The following is an 18,134-nucleotide window of genomic DNA, read 5'->3' on the forward strand; positions in this document are numbered from 1 at the left end:
AGATGAAACAGCAGATGGCCCATGACAAATTGTGAGAACAAATTTGTTCGCATGACATGGGAATAAGTATGTACTCATAACAGACTGTTACTCAAGAAATTTTGAAACAGCACAACTCCACAGGAGTCATAACGTGATTAGTCACATAAAGCCAATCCAGCTAGGCCTGGTGTACTGTACCTGAAAAAAAAAGAGAAATAGACCCCCTTAACAGAATGCAATAATAAAAATAATTTAAAAATAAAAATAATCCAAAGAGGTGCACAAGTTTATGAAGTCAGAAAGGCTTTCTGTTGGTCCAAAACTCATAAGCGATTTAAAATCTTTAGGGTAGCTCATGGATTGTTATTAGGATGCTCAGAAAGTGAAGGGCCAGCAGAAGGAGCCTTGCTGAAGTGACTCAACCAGGAGGTTTTTAATCTCACAGCAGAGAGACAGAGTCAGGGTATTTTTGATGAAAAGTCTTGGCCTCTGAAGCAGACTTTGCCACATGCTCCATTACAGCATGGTTCTGGTAACACAATTATTTCCAAAATCCCTTTTTTTTTTTTTTTTTTAAATTGTGGGAGTGATGGGTGAGTTTGAGTTTCATAAGTAGAAGAACAGTGCTGATTTTGAATGCTGTGATCTATTGATATGGCTTTTTTTTTTCAAATTAATATTTCATACCAAACCCCTGAGATTGAGTACCCATATTTAATTGCATTAAACCTTTTTTTTTTTTTCAATAAAGGTTCTAATATCTGGTATACATATATTCATTTGGGATGTTTCCATTATGCAGAGAAGAATAGATTCTTAGGATAGAAATGTGATTTGCTTTATTTAAAAAATACTTTAGAATAAGCTTGCCTAATACTTTTATGAATTAGACACGCACTCCTAAGCTCCTCACTCAAAACCATGTCAGGGTTCAGAGCCTTTATTTGTTTGGATTCTTAGAAAATTAGGGGCTCGACGCAATGTCTGAAACCAGACTGAATTTCTGAAATCACACATATGTAGACAAGGACCAGGAGTGCTCACAGTGATGATTTTATTCAGACCTATTTTAATGCAATATCCGGCAGTGTCTTTAACCTGGTGCTGGAATTTCATCCCCTCCAAGCCTGAATTACAGTATGAAGCCCTTCTAAGCCTGACTACAGACCAACAGTAGGAAGAAACGCCACTCCGTATCCAAATCAAAACTGAGCAGCACAAAAGGATTGGCTTTTGAGAGGCCAGATTCAGATTCCTAAGATGGAATTTGTCCGTGCAAAAGAAGTACCACCCTTGCTTACGCAAATGCTGCTATTGGACTTGCATTTACCACAGGCTGCCAGGACTTCAGTTTCACTTCTAACCAGAAAGAGGAGGCAGGAGTATATTTAGACTTTCTTGGGAAGCAGCTGCAATACGAAGTGGGAGCGTGTGCACGCACTCGGGCTCGCAGGCACACACATGCACACCGCTAGCTCGAGAGCAACAGCAGAAACTGAAGCAGAAAGGAGGGTGCACAAAGGCCTCCTGCAGTTGCTGCATCACTGGATGGACCGCATTACTCCTTTCAGCACCTGAACATCCTTATCGTCCAAATAGGTCATCTGATCAGTGCTGACTCACTTGGAAGAGTTATCACCTGCTGAACCTCCAGCTCATTTCTTGAAGCACTGAGGGGGCCTGAGCCTCTACTCTCTTGCACCTTACACCTTAGCTGCATGATTTTATGCCTTCCATGGGAATGCAGAGGCAATGCTGCCCACTTACAATTCTAATTCAATAGGAATTTCCTCAATACATTGATATACAAATCACCCAGCTCCCACCATTTAGAAGTTAGTTAGCCCAGCTAGGATAGCTGATTTATGAGAAGTGCTGGAGGGGAAGGGACACTCCAGAGCATGGTTGTCGCACCCTTTGTAGGGACCTGATAGCCTGGGACAGCTTATCCCCAGAGGTGCTTCTTTCTCTGCTGGAGCCCAGAAGACTGGCTTGCACTAAATGCCAGATAAATGGCTACAGTCAGATGAGCTGAGTCCCATGCAGCATGCCAGTCAGTGGAAAATCACGCCCTTGCTTTTCCCTCAAGGTTTCTCCTTCACAGACCTTTCCCTTGTTAGCTGACAAAAGACTGAGAAATCAGAGTTTGCAGCAATTTGGCTGCAAGGCAGATAAAATCAGTAGTCAAACAAAAGCAGCTAAGATAGCCAAGACTGCCTGAAAAGTTAAATTCATGCTCTTCTCATACAGACGAATACATTTAAAACAACTTTTGTTTCCCCATTCTCACAGGCAACCCATTAATCTTTTGGTAACAACCATCATCATGGGCGGGCAACCTAGCAGGAAATCCTCTTCTCTCTCTCATTACTGTATCACCTGGCTTATTTACAGTCCTATGAAGATCCTAAGTCATCTCAGAGGTGGCAGCGTAGAAGTACTTCCCTGTTACTTGCAAAAGGGGAACACAAAGATGTGAAGATGCTTTCTCTATAGGAGAACCATTGTAGGTCATCTTATTTTTAGGCATAGGATTTCTCTTTTGAAATTTAGGCATCTCCAGGACATGGTATCCATTGCTGAGTTAGTTATCCTAAGTTATTTCCATTTTCTTTATTGTCAGCAAAGAGATGAAAATACATCTCCTTGAGAATACAAGATGCAGTTAGAAAGGGTGCTAGATGGAATTTCTATCTAGAATAGAAGTAGATATTCTTATCTACGCACCCTTTTCCATGAAAGCTTGAACTGGATGATCTTTCAAGTTCCCTTCCAACCTGGGCTGTTCTATGATTCCATGATTCTCTATATATTGCTCATTCTAGCAATAAAGAGGTAATTCAGCTGCCCTGTTGGCAGAAGTTTGCTTTAGCATGAGATGTATTAGTTGCCAGAACTATTTAATACACTGACTGTGAAGAAAGGCCAGGAAATCGGATGAGATGTAGACAGCTATATTGTAAGCTGCTGAAGCTAAAGATGACATGAAGCCCATTCCAGTAAACCAGTCCTAAAGGATGAGACCAAGCTCCCATCAAGCTTGTCCACAGCAAGAAGAATTCTCTCTGAAACTATTCAGAGAGCTACAGACTGTGTGTCTAAGACTTCCCTTGGGGACCGTATATGTACAACATAACAAATGTAGGTGCTTTCAGAGAATTTCTTCACATTGACATTTACAGTTCAGTTATTTAGAAGAGTCAAATCCCAACCCAGTATTTCTGGGTCCTAGATTAATTTCCCTAACTGGTAAACTTCCTTTTCTTCTAAGCTAGAAGCCTGCCTTGAACAGTCAGTCTTTGTATGTGGGAGCAGGCACTGCAGACTACAGGCATCTGTGGCTGGGTGTACAACAGGATACTGAGTGATCATGCACAGCTGGGTTGTAATGTTTGGAGAAGGTTGCTGTACTTGTCTGAGCACCTTGTCTTCAGCATCTCTCTTCTCTTCAGGCATCCATCCAACCCTGCTTACCTACAGCTCTGTCTAGGTGTGGATCTAATACTTCCAGAAAATGAGCACGCACCCGAATGCTCCAGTTAAAAAGAATCTCTTTCTGTGAGAGCTGTACAAAAAAAATACCCCAGAAACAATTAAAAAAAAAAAAAAAACAAACAAACAGAAGAGTTGTGATGAGTTGCAACATTCAGATAACACAAACAAAATTGGAAGGGAAGGAAATATGTAGAATTACACTGTTGTATATGACAAGCAATTGTGTCAGGCTGCTGACATGTTTCATCATGGTTAGGTCTTCATATTCCTGGGCTTCCTCAAACAAGTCCTAGCAATTTTGTCCATGGAGAAAAAAAAAAAATTGACCCTAGCTGACCCTGTTTTGAGGATTTGGACTAGACGGTCTCCAGAGGTGGCTTTCAGGCTCAGCGATTCTGTGATTCTACAGTTCTCATACTCAGCTTGGGTCGCTGGATGCAGAGCAATCAGGTCAGATCCCATCCAGACAAGCAGTCGCCCTGGGTGCACGGGCTGCACTGCATCAGCTGCGTGCACACCCAGCTGCTGAGCGGAGCTGTGCAATAGCTTCCACATGTCCTGGATGTGCCGGGCTCCCTGCGCGGGTACCCAGACGCCCATGTGGAATTTCTTAGATGGAAGTATGGGAGCCTGATCAAGCTGAGCAAGATGTGCTTAAAAGGCTACATGGCATAAATAAATCTTAAGGGGGGATTAGGGAGATGACAAGGCTGTGGCTTCTGATAGGGAAGCCATGCTATGTTTGAAAAGACTGCAACTAAAAGGAAGAGCCTTTGGTGACCAGATTTTTGTCTCTATTTTTGTCTGTGTTAGTTACTGCTCCTTGTATTTTAATCCTGATCAGACTTTAACCATTTAAGAATCATTTGTGACACTTACTTGTCACAGTGCTAGGCCAGATTATCTCAAGATTCGTTGAGCTTCCTCTGCTCTCCAACATATTGAAAAACATTACACTTAATTTAGTTTGTTTGGCCAGTGTAGACAGGGATTAGCCATGCTATATATGGACCATAAACACTGCTCTGGTTAACACTACAGTTGAGCCAAACCTGAACCTTTCATCTCACTCTGCAAGCTTTGGTGGTTTGGATGGAAGTGGCACCTGGATTTGAACTGTGCTTTATTTTTGTTTTTGTTTTCAAAAACCCAAACCCAATCAATAACACTTTGGAAAACCAACATCCAGCATCCTCAGCCCACCTCTAATGAACAGGAATCGAGCGCCTGTGTAGGCAGTGGCTTTGTGTTGGGAAGAGAGCCAATACACAAAGGAAGGAAACTGTCTCAAGCAACCTGCAGTAACTTTCCATCAAATCTCAGTGACATAAGGGCATGCCGAATTTTGTGTCATAATCCCCTCCAAACAACATGTGTGTTTGTTTAGGGAAGACATGGTGGTCTCATGTGGAACAAAGATGGACTTTTGTAGGCTGCATGTCTAATTGGTTTGGTGTTCGAAAGACAAGGAAGAGCCTTCATTTGCTTTTGACTCACAGTTTCAGTTTGCTATCTGGAGTACCAAACCAACCTGTAATAAAAACAAATTTCTCACAGCATCAGATTTTTTAGATGCCAGAAATAATAATAGCATGATGTTAACACCTCAGTATTTGGCTTTCTTTAAGTTGTCTTAACCTAGAAAAATCTACTAATTTTTGTCTTTGTACCCACAGAAGTACTTCAAAATTTGCACCTAATTGCATCAGAAGTAGCTTTAAAATCCATCTGTCTTATGCAGACCGTTCTTGTAGCATCTCACCACCTCCTGTGTAATGCATTCCCTATGCTGAAATAAAGAGCCTGGCCATGGTATAGTAATTCCATGTATGCAGATCTCCGAGGCTGCTGAAAGGCTGATGTTTTCTAATATGTTTCTGGCTCTCAGAATCGTTGTAAAAGTAAGATCATCCTTACCATACAGTATTTACCAACTGGGCACAGTGGGTACAACACCTAGGACCATAGCGTGGCTTGCCAGGTTTTTGCACATCCCCCAGAGGCTACTTTATCATCTTACATGGTATACACTGGACTCAGTCCAAGCATGAATGTTTCTGATGACTTCAGGGAACGTTGGAGGAGGTCCACTGTACTGCTCATAGACTGGCATAAGTGTCAAGCTGGGATGCACAGCATCAACAGCTTCTTTCTCAGCCTCTGCTTTGTTGATTCACATAGCTGAAGCTGCTAAATATCTACAGACAGGGATCTGCCTGTAAGTTGAATTGGGTAACCTCTCATGCTTCCGCACAAAAAATAAAATTGTTGAAGAGTTTAAGCCATCCACTAGCTTTTGCTGCTTCTATTGTTGACCTGTCAAGTCAAATCGGAATGCTGAAAACTGGGACACTATGCATTAGCAATTAACTGCAGCTCCAGCAGCAAACATACAGCCCTCAGGAGAGTTGTATGTAGGCTGTATGTATCTCTCACAGGAGATCTGAGTCAGTTAGGACACTACCATCTAGCTCCATGACAGGCCAGGAATACACAGTAGGTAATTCACCATCTAATACGTACCCATGAAATGTCAGTCAGGACAGTGTGGAGTTCTGCCCATAGGCTTTATGAAGAATGAGACTGGAAGGATAATTTATATTTATAATGTTAAGTTGCATGTTTACCTACAATGGTCTCTTGGCTTCGTTTGTCTAGTTGGCCTACAGAAAGTATCACTAGCAGAAGTTCTCCTGTGCATTAAAAATGCCTAGTCCCACTGCAGTTAAAGCAAGCAACAGTCTGTTTATATATGTGTGACTCAATGCCCATGATGTATCTTCCTTGCAGACTCGGAGCCTTGCACACCAGATGCCCCACCTGCTGCCACTTCACCACCAACTTCTGAAGATCCTGGACCCTTCACAGCTCCAACGTCACCCTCCTCTTCCTCTGATCCTGGTACTACATCATTTTCACCACCGTTACCTGCCTGTGTCGCAGCCTTACATCCCAAACCGCCTCCTATCTCACCATCAACACCAGCTTCTGCTGGCACAGTTCATGCTGGACTCCATTCCGTCCCTGCACCCCCTGCCTCTACTTCATCCCTGCACCCTGGGCTTTACCTGCCCATGGTCCCACCTGGCGGTGCCACCCACCTCATCAACTGGCTGCCCTTCCTTGCCTCTGCCACGCTCGCCACCATTCGAGGGAAGGAGGAAGACCAGACACCTGTAAGGACGTGCTCCCTGGAAGGCATGAAGCGATGCAGCAGCACACCCCCGCAGCCCTCCCAGGATGGAAATCACCAGGGGGCATCCGGAGGAGATGGAGCTCCAGAAACAGCATCCCCGCCTTCGGCTGCTCACGCCGTGCCCCCGAGCTCCGAGCAGGCGTCAGTGAACGTGAGCGACATCCTGGCAGAGCTGCGGACCATGAACAGCCATCTCTCCGTCATCGCCCGAGCCCTGACCCAGCTGGCGGCGTCTCTGGCACCACAGCAGGAGGCGCGTGGCACCCCGCCTCCGTAGTGCCCGGCCCCGCACCAGCTCACCCCACTCAAGGTCTCATTAACTGGGGACATCACAGGGGTGACATTAACTGGGGACACCCCACTGGGGACCTCTGGAGGAAAGGGACTCTGCAAACCAGCCCGTACAGTCTGTGCCATTTCATTTCGCTCTCTGACACAGGCCGTGACAAACCCCACTGTTTGTTTGTTGTTTTTTTTTTCTATTTGTTTATTTCCTCCTTGTAAACGGCTGCATATATTAAAAAAGAATAGTTTTGTGGTCTTGTTAATAAAATTGTTTATGTTTCTTGTGTTCCTTTCAGATGTGCTTGCTCCCCTCCTCTCATCCATTAACCACATGAACGTTCAGAAATTGGTGAGGTCTTGTGCAGAAAATGTGGAAAATCTGAAGAGGTGAGAAATTACCCAAGACAAAATGCTCAGGGAGGTGACAAAACCCCTCAGAGCAGCATGGGGGAACACAGACAGGAATGTACACAAAACAAATCTGCAAATAAATTCCTGTTTCTCTCAGGCCAAGCTGCGTGGCGCAGCTCTGTTGAAGCTGGAGCACTTCCCAATGCATTAAGTCTCAGGGTAATTGTAATTACCAAGACAGGTGAAGGCTGTGCTAAATTATCCAAAATACAATGCGAAGTAGCTTTCTGGGATAAAATGTCCAAAATACAATGTGAGTTAGCTGTCTCAGCAGTATTTTGTCTGAAAACTACCAAACGTCCTCCTCAACTTCTCGTCCTTTGAGAGCCCGAACTGAAGGCAGTGCAGCACTTTGCTGGAGTCTATCAAATTTACATTCTTTTTTTTTAAATGGGCCAAGCTAATTTACAGCAATTAGCCAGGCACGTGTGGATCAATCCACCATGTTTTCACTATTGCTAAGCTGCAATGGCTTGCCTACAGGTGGAACCGAAGGCATGAAGCCTTGAGCAGTCCTCTTGGTGAGACATGGGGAAGAGCTCCTGAGCACCCATATCTCTCATCCTGCCAAAATTTGTACTCTGAGGAGCAGCCGGTGAGGTTCCCTTGGCAGCTGCCTGGCTTGGCAGCAAAAAATAAATAAATAAATAAATAAATAAATAAAATATTGTCCTGAAGATGGGCCAAGCACAGGGCCATTGGAGGCTGAGCTGGGCCACGTGGCTGATAAGGTCTTCATCCCAATGAATTAAAATGAACAAATAGCAAACAAGAGAAAAGAAAGCCCTCTGTGAAGTTTGGTACGAGCTCGCCTTAATTTACTTGTGCAGCCCTCAGATATCAGGATCTGAGGCCATCTCCAGGAAAAACCCAGACAAACAGACAGATCGCTAGATAAGATTAAAGAGGAAGTACTCTGTCTATCTGCAAATATTTCTGTTACAGATGAGCCTAAGCCACAAAGATTGAATGAATATACAAACTTCCCCAAAGCTCAGGTGTATTTGAATTTGAGGTTTTGGTTACTGTATATATATTTATATATAAACCTATCCATATTTTTGTGTCTGTGCCTGAAAGACAAAGCAACTGCCCTGTTCGATCATGTTTCTTTCTAGGGCTGATCAGATTTTTTTTTCTTCTGTTGTGTTTGGCAAAAAGCTGAAAAGAAAGACATTTCATAGATGGCCTTCCTTACCTGTCAGTGTTTCAAACAAAATGAGATGAAAGGAGTGTCTTAGAAACAGTTTGGCTTTTGATTTGGCTATTGCAGTTTCCATAGGGGAAAAAAATAAAATATAAAATAAAATAAAATAAAAATAAAATAATAAAATAAAATAAAATAAAATAAAATAAAATAAAATAAAATAAAATAAAATAAAATAAAATAAAATAAAATAAATAAGAGAGAGAGTAAAGAAAAGTTTTCACTTTCCCTCCTTTTAGTAGACAATACAGGAAAATGGGAAAATAGAAAAAATTGGAAAAGCTCTATGGTTGAAAACAGACAAGCAAACAAATAAACAGGAATCTTCTTTATTTTCAACCAGCTTTCCCTCCTTCAATTTAGCATGGTAAAAACTAAACAGCATATTCTCCCACTCTTGCTGTGTTATGACTGATAAGGACATGTCAGTGTAGTTTTACTTGATTTATCTTATTTTTTCCAGTTAGTGACCTTTCACAGACTACAATTGACAAAAATCTCAGTGGAGTTTTCTGGACCTGTACAAGACATGCAGCCATGTTCCTTTGTGCAGGCAGCTTCAGGAGACCTTACTGTGCAACTGCTGGTGCTTTATCAAACGAGGTTAGAGCTGGCTTCATTTAGGTGTATAACGGAATAAGGAACAGTTTACATGATGTCTGTAAAAAGTCCAGAAAAGTCACAAATAACATTAGATATTCAGCCACAAATGCAGTGCTCTTCTTTCTCAAGAAATGCCACGACTGCAATCCAGCTGGCAGGGAAGGAAAAGAGCTCTTCTCGAGCCTCTTCCCCAAAGAGCTGAGAATTCTGTGGTGCCACAGCCAAAGATATTAGATGCTGAACACCCTTTCTGACTAGACTCCAAGCTGTCTGGTCCTGCGGCATCCTGACAACAAAGCAGGACCAGTGCCTGTAGCCAGAACTAAAGATTTTCAGATTTATTTGGCAGCCACCACTGGCTCTCGCAGGGGTACAGCCACTGGCTGGAGAGACACCAAGGCAGTCTGTCCGTGGGTAGGGATCCCCAAAATGAGCGGTGTTGTGGGGCTCAGGGCTGACGTTTGCAGGATCCACTTCTCCAAATTTGCCTGTAGGGTTTGTGTGCAGCTCTGGGCCCTAGTGCTTTTCTTGCTGGCAATGTCAGGACCATCTGGGTGAAACCCAGCTCAAATATGTCCATGCAGTCCCTGGGTAGCCCCACTGGGGCACCAAGGGGCTAAGCAAAGGGGTGTCTTGCCCATGGGCTCCTCATTCAGTAAAGTGCATTTTATATATATATGGGTTTTGTATGCTCTTCTTGGCTTTTTTCTGCAACCGCCTAAATTTGACTTTGAGCTGCCGGCCCCCCTGCACCTTGCTGAGCTGCTGCTGCACACATGCTACTCCGACGGTCGAAACCTGGAGTGCAGCTTGCAAGCAAAATCTCCTAAAACATCTGAAGTGGGCAGCAGAGCGGCTGGAGAGGACAGAAACCCCGGTGCAGCTGGCGCTGTCGCCACAGAGTGTCACAGCACCTGCGGAGGTGGCACATCCCACACAGCATGCTCCAATGTGACGGGGCCTCGTGACCCAAGACAAACAGTGCAAGAGACTTTCCTCTCTTAGTTATTCATTTTGAATTTTATTCATTTTGATTTGGAGAACAAAGGGCCAAAATTTATAATGTTTTAGTGTGTGTGTGTGTATGTCTTCAATGTCCTGTGTAGAAATAACGTCATGGGCTCACACTCTGGTCTTTGATAAATTATTCAAAATCTCCTGCTGGCCTTCTCTTCTGGGACACCTTCAGTCTCTCCTTCTTCTTCCTCTTCCACAGCCTTGTTATTTGTGAAGGACAGAGGAAGCAATCTGTGGGGCAAGATTCATTTTACAATTGACAGATGCTACTCTGAATTTCTAGTAAAAACATCAGAAATGGGCCAGATGAGCAAAACTTAAAAGCTAGAGGCCAGGATGTTATTCTTAGAGTCAGGATGAGTGACTATCACATCCCCTTCTGTCTCCACCATCGAAATCCTAAACACACTGATCTCATGTTTCACAGCTGCCTTATAAGCAAATGTTGAGGATAGGTTTCATGTCACCACACTTTAATTATCAAAAACTTGGTTTTCTAGGTTCCTCTTCAGTCAAGGGGAGACAAGGGCTCTCAGCGTGTGATTGATCCTAGTCTCAGAAAGGCATTTATAATGAATAGGATAAATTGCCTTCTGGAAGTGTCCATCCCTCTCCCCTGACTATAGACAAGAATTTTAAGCCAGGTGTTTAACTTCTTGATGGCTTGAAGTAAATGAAAAGGATCCTCTGCTTGGTAATTGCAGTTCATTTCCAACCAGTGAAGCGTTGGGATATCACATTAATAGAGCCCTGATAGACGTGTGAGGAGCTGGAAGAGAGGAACAGGGAGCCCAGGAGAATAGGACTGACAGTGAAAATGGAAACCCTGCAAAATATCCAGCTCCAGCTCTGGGCCAGGAGAGTTATCCTGTGCCAGGAGAGCACCCGGAGGGACACCCAGGTCATTGCCTTCTCCCAGAGATTAAACTCCTCAGGATGCATGACTGGAAGCTGAGCAACTTTATGGCATTTGAGTGATGTGCTCAGTGTCTGCTGCTCCAGCAGGAATTATTTATGGAGTCAGCAGGCTGTACAATATTGTATGAGACTGCAACTCAAGAAGGTGGGAGAAATCACAGGTTTACCCAGGAGGAATAGGAGGCCGGGAGGTTTTTCACTTTGTTTTCTCTAGCACACATTGTTCTTCCAATATTTGTACACACATTCGCAGTAATGACACTCAAATCCTCCAGTAAAATAATTTAGGAAGAAGCAATGCAAGGGAGGGCATTCTTTTGCAATAGCCCAGCTGCAAGCTGGTGGCATGCAGAGCTTGGGAGTGAGCTCCTTCCTACAGACAAGATGGATCTTCAGCATGGCTTTGTCTGGGACACCAAACTCAGGTACCATCTGCAGAAGCTCCTGTGGAGAACCATCTCTGCCTACAAAGCTGTATGGCCAGGGTGCCTCCAGCTTCCTCCCAGACCTTTCACTACAGCATTTTGTAGAATCATTTGGGTTTCTGTTGAATTTATTTCAGTCTGTGAGGAGTCAGCCAGGACACCTGTATTGACATATTGGTTGCATTGCTGCACCCTTAACCGCAAGGTTATATCCTGAAACCACAGCTGCAAGCTTGGTCATATATGCTCTTTGGCTGTCATGGGGCAGAAGATCCTACACTAACAGCATGACAAAGGATACCCTGAGGCCATGGCTGTCCCTGCCCCAGGCACAGTGGCTGTGCTGATGCCTGGCTGTGCATCACTTGGGAGTGGGTGGCTCTGAGACCAAAGGCAAATGCTTCATACCTGTCCATCTGCTTGCATAACCTACAGGATGCAGCAGAAACACGGTGCTTGTATGGCCTCAGCTGGGGTCAGAGACCACTGAGACAGAGAAGCACTGAAGTAGGTTGCATTGCTTCCAGATTGCACACAAGTTGAATGAACCCCAGTGGCTGAGCTGGGACACTTTGCTCTCACATGACCCTACACACAAGTTAAAAGACACACTATTTTGTGCTTGCTTTGATGCTTCTGGTAATTTCCCACCATGGGAAATGGGATTTTTTTTTCTTTTCTCTTGCTGGAGTGTGGCAGACACTAAAGCTCAGCTCTCTGCTTGGCTGTGAACTGGTAGGCTGTGAGACACGAGACAGTTGGCACTGCTCTCAAAGGAAATAAAGGTGATGTACTCTGGGCCAGGTTTTCCAAAGGTGAAAGGATGAAACTCTGTTCTTTCTTCCAGATACACCAGAACCATGGTGCTGAGCAATGTTGTCCAGCTCTTCCTCCATAACTCTGATAGCTCTCTGCCTTCATTTGTTGTTTGATACGTACATTTTACATTTTCAGGGCAAGGACTGTATTTTTCTTCTGCCATGGTGCAGAGCTTAGTGTAGAAGGGGATTTTAAACACCGTAACGGCACCAGTAATTATTAATAGCAAATGATATCATGAAACTGAAATCTTCGTCCCAACAAAGAGGAATTCAGCAATGTAGAAGTTGAAGACAGAAAATTATACCACAACTTTTTGCTGGGGTTTGCTGCAGGCTGTCTCTCTAAAATAAGCTGGGCAGAAGCAGTAACTTCTCACTACTGCTTTTGCTTGTGGAAGTGGTTCCCAGACACTTGCTGTACATCGCATAATGTCGACATCTGATGTGATCCGCATCATCCCCATCTACCATTCTGTCTGGATTTCCCATTTATCTTGAACTTTGGCTGAAGTCTCAGTTTATTCAGAGACAGATCTTATTGGAACAGCCTTCACAAAGGGCTTTACTGCTTATAGCTCTCATTCAAAACATATTTTGTACAGAAAAAATGTGGATTTGGGCCAGCTGAAGCACTTGGAGACTCATGGTGAGAGCAACAAATTGCTTTTGTCACAAAACAAAAATAAGAGGCCCTGAAAAATCTTGAAAAATGCCCAAGACTATATTTCCTTATATTTATTTTATTAAATATATTAAAACCATGTCAGTAGTTCAAGAATTAATTGAAGAATTTTGTTTCATCCGCACTGCTACTTTATCTATTTCCTCAACATTTTTTGACAGTCCTTATTTTGCGATCAATAGAAAATGACATTTCTTCTCCCAGTCAGCAGAATCAAAACACCAGATACTTGTGTGGCTCTGCTGGCAGAATGCACTGAATTCTGAAGTTAACTTGGCCATCTCTGAGCCTAAATCCAGACCTCATAGTTTCTTCCAGATCCTCCAGAGTAGTGAAAGAGTTGGTGGCACAAGTCTGGTGTCCCACGGCCTGTGCTGTATGCCATCGGTGAAGTGGTATACGTGTGATATAAACTTCCATTGGACTTTGAGCTTTGATTGACCAGCCAGACTAATTTGATCTATTCCAGATGGGACCTGACTCCATGTGTTTTAGTTAATGGTGGCATAAGTTGGACTTTTCAAGCCATGCCAACCAATGTGATAAAAGCTACCAGGAGCTTATTCATTTCTTCCCTATAAAACAGGGCAATTTGTGTACATTTCACTTCAGTTCTGTATTGACTATCACTCTTAGGAGGTAAGGGTGTCATTATTTTTTAAACATACAGGGCTTGACTCAATCAGCCTCATTTGTTTCCTCTGATGGAAGAAAAGGGCCTGAGGTAGAGAGAAGTTAAGAGCTGACTAGGAGGTTTTAACTGAAGTAGTGGGATGAATGTGAGCCAAGGAAAATTTAGGCTGCACATCAGGAAAATTTTCCTAACAACGAGGTCTATTACTACGTGGAATGGTCCCCCCAGGGAAATGGGGGAAGCCGACTAGACAAAGCAATGAAGAACACATTGTAGGGAGCAACCTTGAAACAGTTGGGGAATGGACCAAGTGACCTAAGCATATTTTCCATCTCTAATTTCTCTGACTCAACCATTACAAGGGTACACTGTATAGTACATGACTCCTGTGCTCTGCCACATCAGTACTGCTTTGGGAAGACTTCCCATGAAGCCAGTCCTCAAGATGCAAAAGGCACCCCTGCCCTGACCTCTGGGCATCTTCCCTGGGGTCTGCCAGGTGTAGGTTGCTCTTGCTGGCACCTTTGGCTACCTACAGCACTAACCCAGGGGCCAACTGAATATTTTTGACCATGACTTTTCCATTATTCAAATTTGCTTTTCTGTGCACTTCTTTCCTGACTTCTTCCTCCTGTTTTGCAAATATTTTAATCTCAGAAGCAACTAAGTTGATATTGCACTTTTCTCTAAGGGAATCAGTTTAAGTTTGCTTGGCCACAGCTTAAGAGGCACATTCAAGCTATGCAGAAACCAGAGAGAGAAGTGGATTTTCTCAGCATCTGGTGATGCCCATGTGACAGCTAACACATTGGCAGACACCCAGGATCAAACCAGGAGACTTCAGAGCAAAAAGTTGAACTTAAGATGACAAAATAGCTTACAGTGCAACCGTGATGTACCCATTTTCCATATTGGACTGGACAAAATAATGAATGGATGTATTTTGTAAATAGTTTTACTTCAGTGAAAGAAAATGTGACTCCCCAGTAATGAGGAAAAGTTATTATTCTAATTTTTGAACATCAGGGGCCTTCTGTTGGAGTTCACAGGACTGTTTTATAAATATTTTTAAAAAGTTGATTCATTAAAACCCAAAGATTTCCATGGGAAGGACCAGTTTCGTTGCATTTCTCAAGGCAGAAACTTTGAAGTATTCATACTCCAAAAGGCATCTTTAAACATTTATTTAAAGAAACAGCATTGTGGTTTTGTTAAAAAGCAGTCTTTCTTTTCAAATTTTAACTAGATAGAGTTAAAAAACCACTATTGCCATAACTAAACTTTTTTTCAGAAAAAAAAAAAAAGTTTAATATGCCCAACTACATTGAAATTTGCATCTGGATATTTTTATCACATTTCAAGACAAAAAGAAATTCAAAATATCAATATTTTCATAGTATAGAAAAATATATTTCACTTATTTGTTGTCTGAACAGGAATTAGTTGAAAATTTAGGATAGATAATGAAAGGACTTTTCTGCTATCCCAGTTCTGAAGATATAATATTTATTCTTAGTTTAAATATGGTCCTGAAACATATCTTTTCCAAAAACAGTAGGTATATTATAGGATATATTCAGTGTACTGTGACTGAGACTGGAGGAGCAGTTTTTCTGATATAGATTTCATTTGTGCAAGTTGGATTCAGATTTTCTTTCCAGTAGCTTTCATCAGGGTTTAGCTCTGTAGTCTGAATTCACATCTGCTCTTCTGTGTGCATGCATGAATGCACTGACATCTAACAATGAAAGAGCAACTTCGTGGAAGAGAGGCAGCAGCCCAACTCTGTATTCAGTGAAAGCTGACTGCAGACCATAAAAAGTAGATATGTGAATGCAAAATAAAGTTAAAAAAGGCTTATAGAGAAAGTGATTACTTCTACATTAAAAAAAAAGGCTACTGAGCAATTAATAAGCAATGACTGTTTGGAAAATGCACTAGGACAAGACAGAACAAATATCCCTTACAGGGGAAAAAAATGTCCATGTTAGTAACACCTCTATCAACACCACTTTCGTTTTACCAGTTCCTGTCTAGCCAGGAACTAATTTCTTTACATTTACTGAAGCAGAGTAACCACAAATCAAACAGTAGGAAAATGATAACCTGCTGAACTCCATAGGGACCTCTTGAGTGGGTTTGGTGACATCTGACCTGTGCTTAGACAGTTGTGAAATGTCTCATGTGGGTCAGTCAATCAGGCTTTGCCCCTGAACTTGTCATTTTTTGAGACAAAGTGGGAATAAAAAATAATTTTAAAAAAAGGTAAAAAACACAAATATTCAAAAAGTCAAACCTGTTTAAAAATTATTTATGTGTAAAAGTTGGATATTTCTTGGAAGGATACATTAGAAGCCTTTAATATATTATGAGAATATAAAGCATGAGGGGGAGTACGTAGTGCACAGAGAAACACTATTTGTGGGAGTTTTTCAAAGTCATGTTCCATTGGCTCAGAAATCACCTTACTAAAATGAAACTTAACAGGCCAATAAATATAACACTGCTGAGAAAAAAAAAAAAAAAAAAAAAAAGAAGAAATCATACTAAACTCTGATTATGCTGACATCAGCTGGCCTATAAATTATCGCCCAATAAAAACTATCAAGATGTGAACAAAAATATCCCAGATCACCATTCTGGGAAGAAAAAACAGCTTGGAGCTGTTCCAGTGTAATAATTTATAAATATATATATATGTGTATTTATTTATTGTGATCATGTAAAGGTCTATCAATTTGGTCAGCTTCTTCCCTGGACTTCTTTTACACTCATTGCTCTCTGGAAGGAAATTTCTATTTTTAGGAGCATCTTGAGCATTTTTAACTGATTGAAAGGCATGATAAAAACTGTAGCCCATATCCTTGATCAGTACAAATCATTGCATATGCACCAAAGTCAAGGTATCAAATCTAATTTACATTAGCTAAACTCATTGCCCTGGTTTTCTTTGACTAGTTCATTCATCATTATAGCCAGTGACGGCATAGACTTGTTATGGTTGCACTGATTTCTAAGAAGCTTTGAAAGTCTGTGCTGACTAAAAGTCTGTCACATCAACAAAGATAATGATCTGGAAGGTTTCTGCTACTTCTTGGAAATCCCAGGGGATCCCCTTTTATGTTGCTTATTTCTTCAGCTGCATTGCTTTGAGGAGAGATTGCAGTGAGCACAGAGGATTTGTTTCTACAGCAGCAAACAGTGGAGACCATGTGAATGAAACAAGAGGAGAAAAGACACATTTCAATATGATCTGCTCTTTGTGAGAGATCTTAGCAAGCCTCTGAAGAGTACATTTTAATTTTTCCATTGTGCTGTATCTGGGTATACAACCCTTCAACAAGTGGAAAATATATTTCAGAGTGCAGAAAAGCTGTATAGGAGGCCTACCAGTACTGGTGATGAATCTTCCTAAGGAAGCTCAGAGCACTCTGCCTACTGCCCTCACTGCAAGCTTGCACAAACCCATCCTGGGAGGCAGGATGAGGGAGCAGGCAGGAGCCTGACTTAGGTGAAGGTAGAGGTTTGGTAGAGTCTGGGATCTTCTTGCAGGATGACTTGGAGCAAACCTCTTGCCTCACTTTGCAAAGCCACTGGAATGGCAATGCTGCCCGAGAAACTGATATTATTGTAACCTGAGAGCCAGCTAAGGTTCGTGGCTAACGAGACCTTTTCCTGGCCCTGTCACAAGAGCCAATACAAGTTGAAACATGTGGAACAGAGGTGGTCATTCCAACATCTGAAACTCTTTGTCTAATGGTGGCCTTAATTTTGTACATACCTCCTGTTAGATTTCAAAATTAATCTCAAGACCACATCTGCCCACGTCCAGTCTTCACAAGGCCAAGCAGCTTGGTGTATAACCCACACCTCAGCCCAGGCTACACGTTCCTGCATGGACCCATGTTGGTAGGTGCTTCTAGAGCACAACTAGCACACAGTTGTAGATGGAGGATCCTCACAGCATGGGATGGCAGAGAGGGATTTTGGTCTGTACAACAAGCTGGTGATCAAAATCATGGAATCACAGAATCATTAAGGTTGGAAAAGACCTCCAAGATCATCTGGTCCAACCATCCCCCTACCACCACTATCACCCACTACACCATGTCCCTAAGTACCATGTCCAACCTTTCCTTGGACACCCCCAAATGTTTTTCTGGGAAGAAAAACAGAGCTCCCATCCCTGCTCCACCTGAGAGATCCTGTCTCCCGGGAGCACCAAAGGGCTTTAGAGCATTGGAGAACAAGCACTCACTATTCCACCTGTTGAAGAGTAAAAGGAAAATGCTTTCTGGTTCTTCTTTAGCACAGTATACCTGGCATTCATATGGGAAAGAGATTGCAGGGTTCCCACCCTTGCTCAGTAGGTTTTCTTTAAAAAACAAACAAACAAACAAACAAACAAACAAAACTTTTTTTTGTTTCTATTTTTTAATTGCTATTTTGTTCATTTCC

The 18,134-nt window shown here is 42.5% G+C and overlaps 1 protein-coding gene across 1 annotated transcript in view; it reads left to right on the forward strand.

Annotated features, from left to right (window-relative positions):
* Positions 1–7,238, forward strand: part of LOC310896886 (uncharacterized protein) — a 31,848-nt gene extending 24,610 nt beyond the window's left edge. Inside the window, exon 2 of the mRNA XM_083829803.1 lies at positions 6,268–7,238. Within this exon, the coding sequence (XP_083685929.1) occupies positions 6,268–6,950 (683 nt within the window). The 3' untranslated portion in view covers positions 6,951–7,238. The remainder of the gene's footprint in view (positions 1–6,267) is intronic.
* The last annotated feature ends 10,896 nt before the right edge of the window (positions 7,239–18,134 follow it).

The sequence above is a fragment of the Anser anser genome (genome assembly GCF_964211835.1).
Source record: "Anser anser genome assembly, chromosome: 3".
Classification (NCBI taxonomy): Eukaryota; Metazoa; Chordata; class Aves; order Anseriformes; family Anatidae; genus Anser; species Anser anser.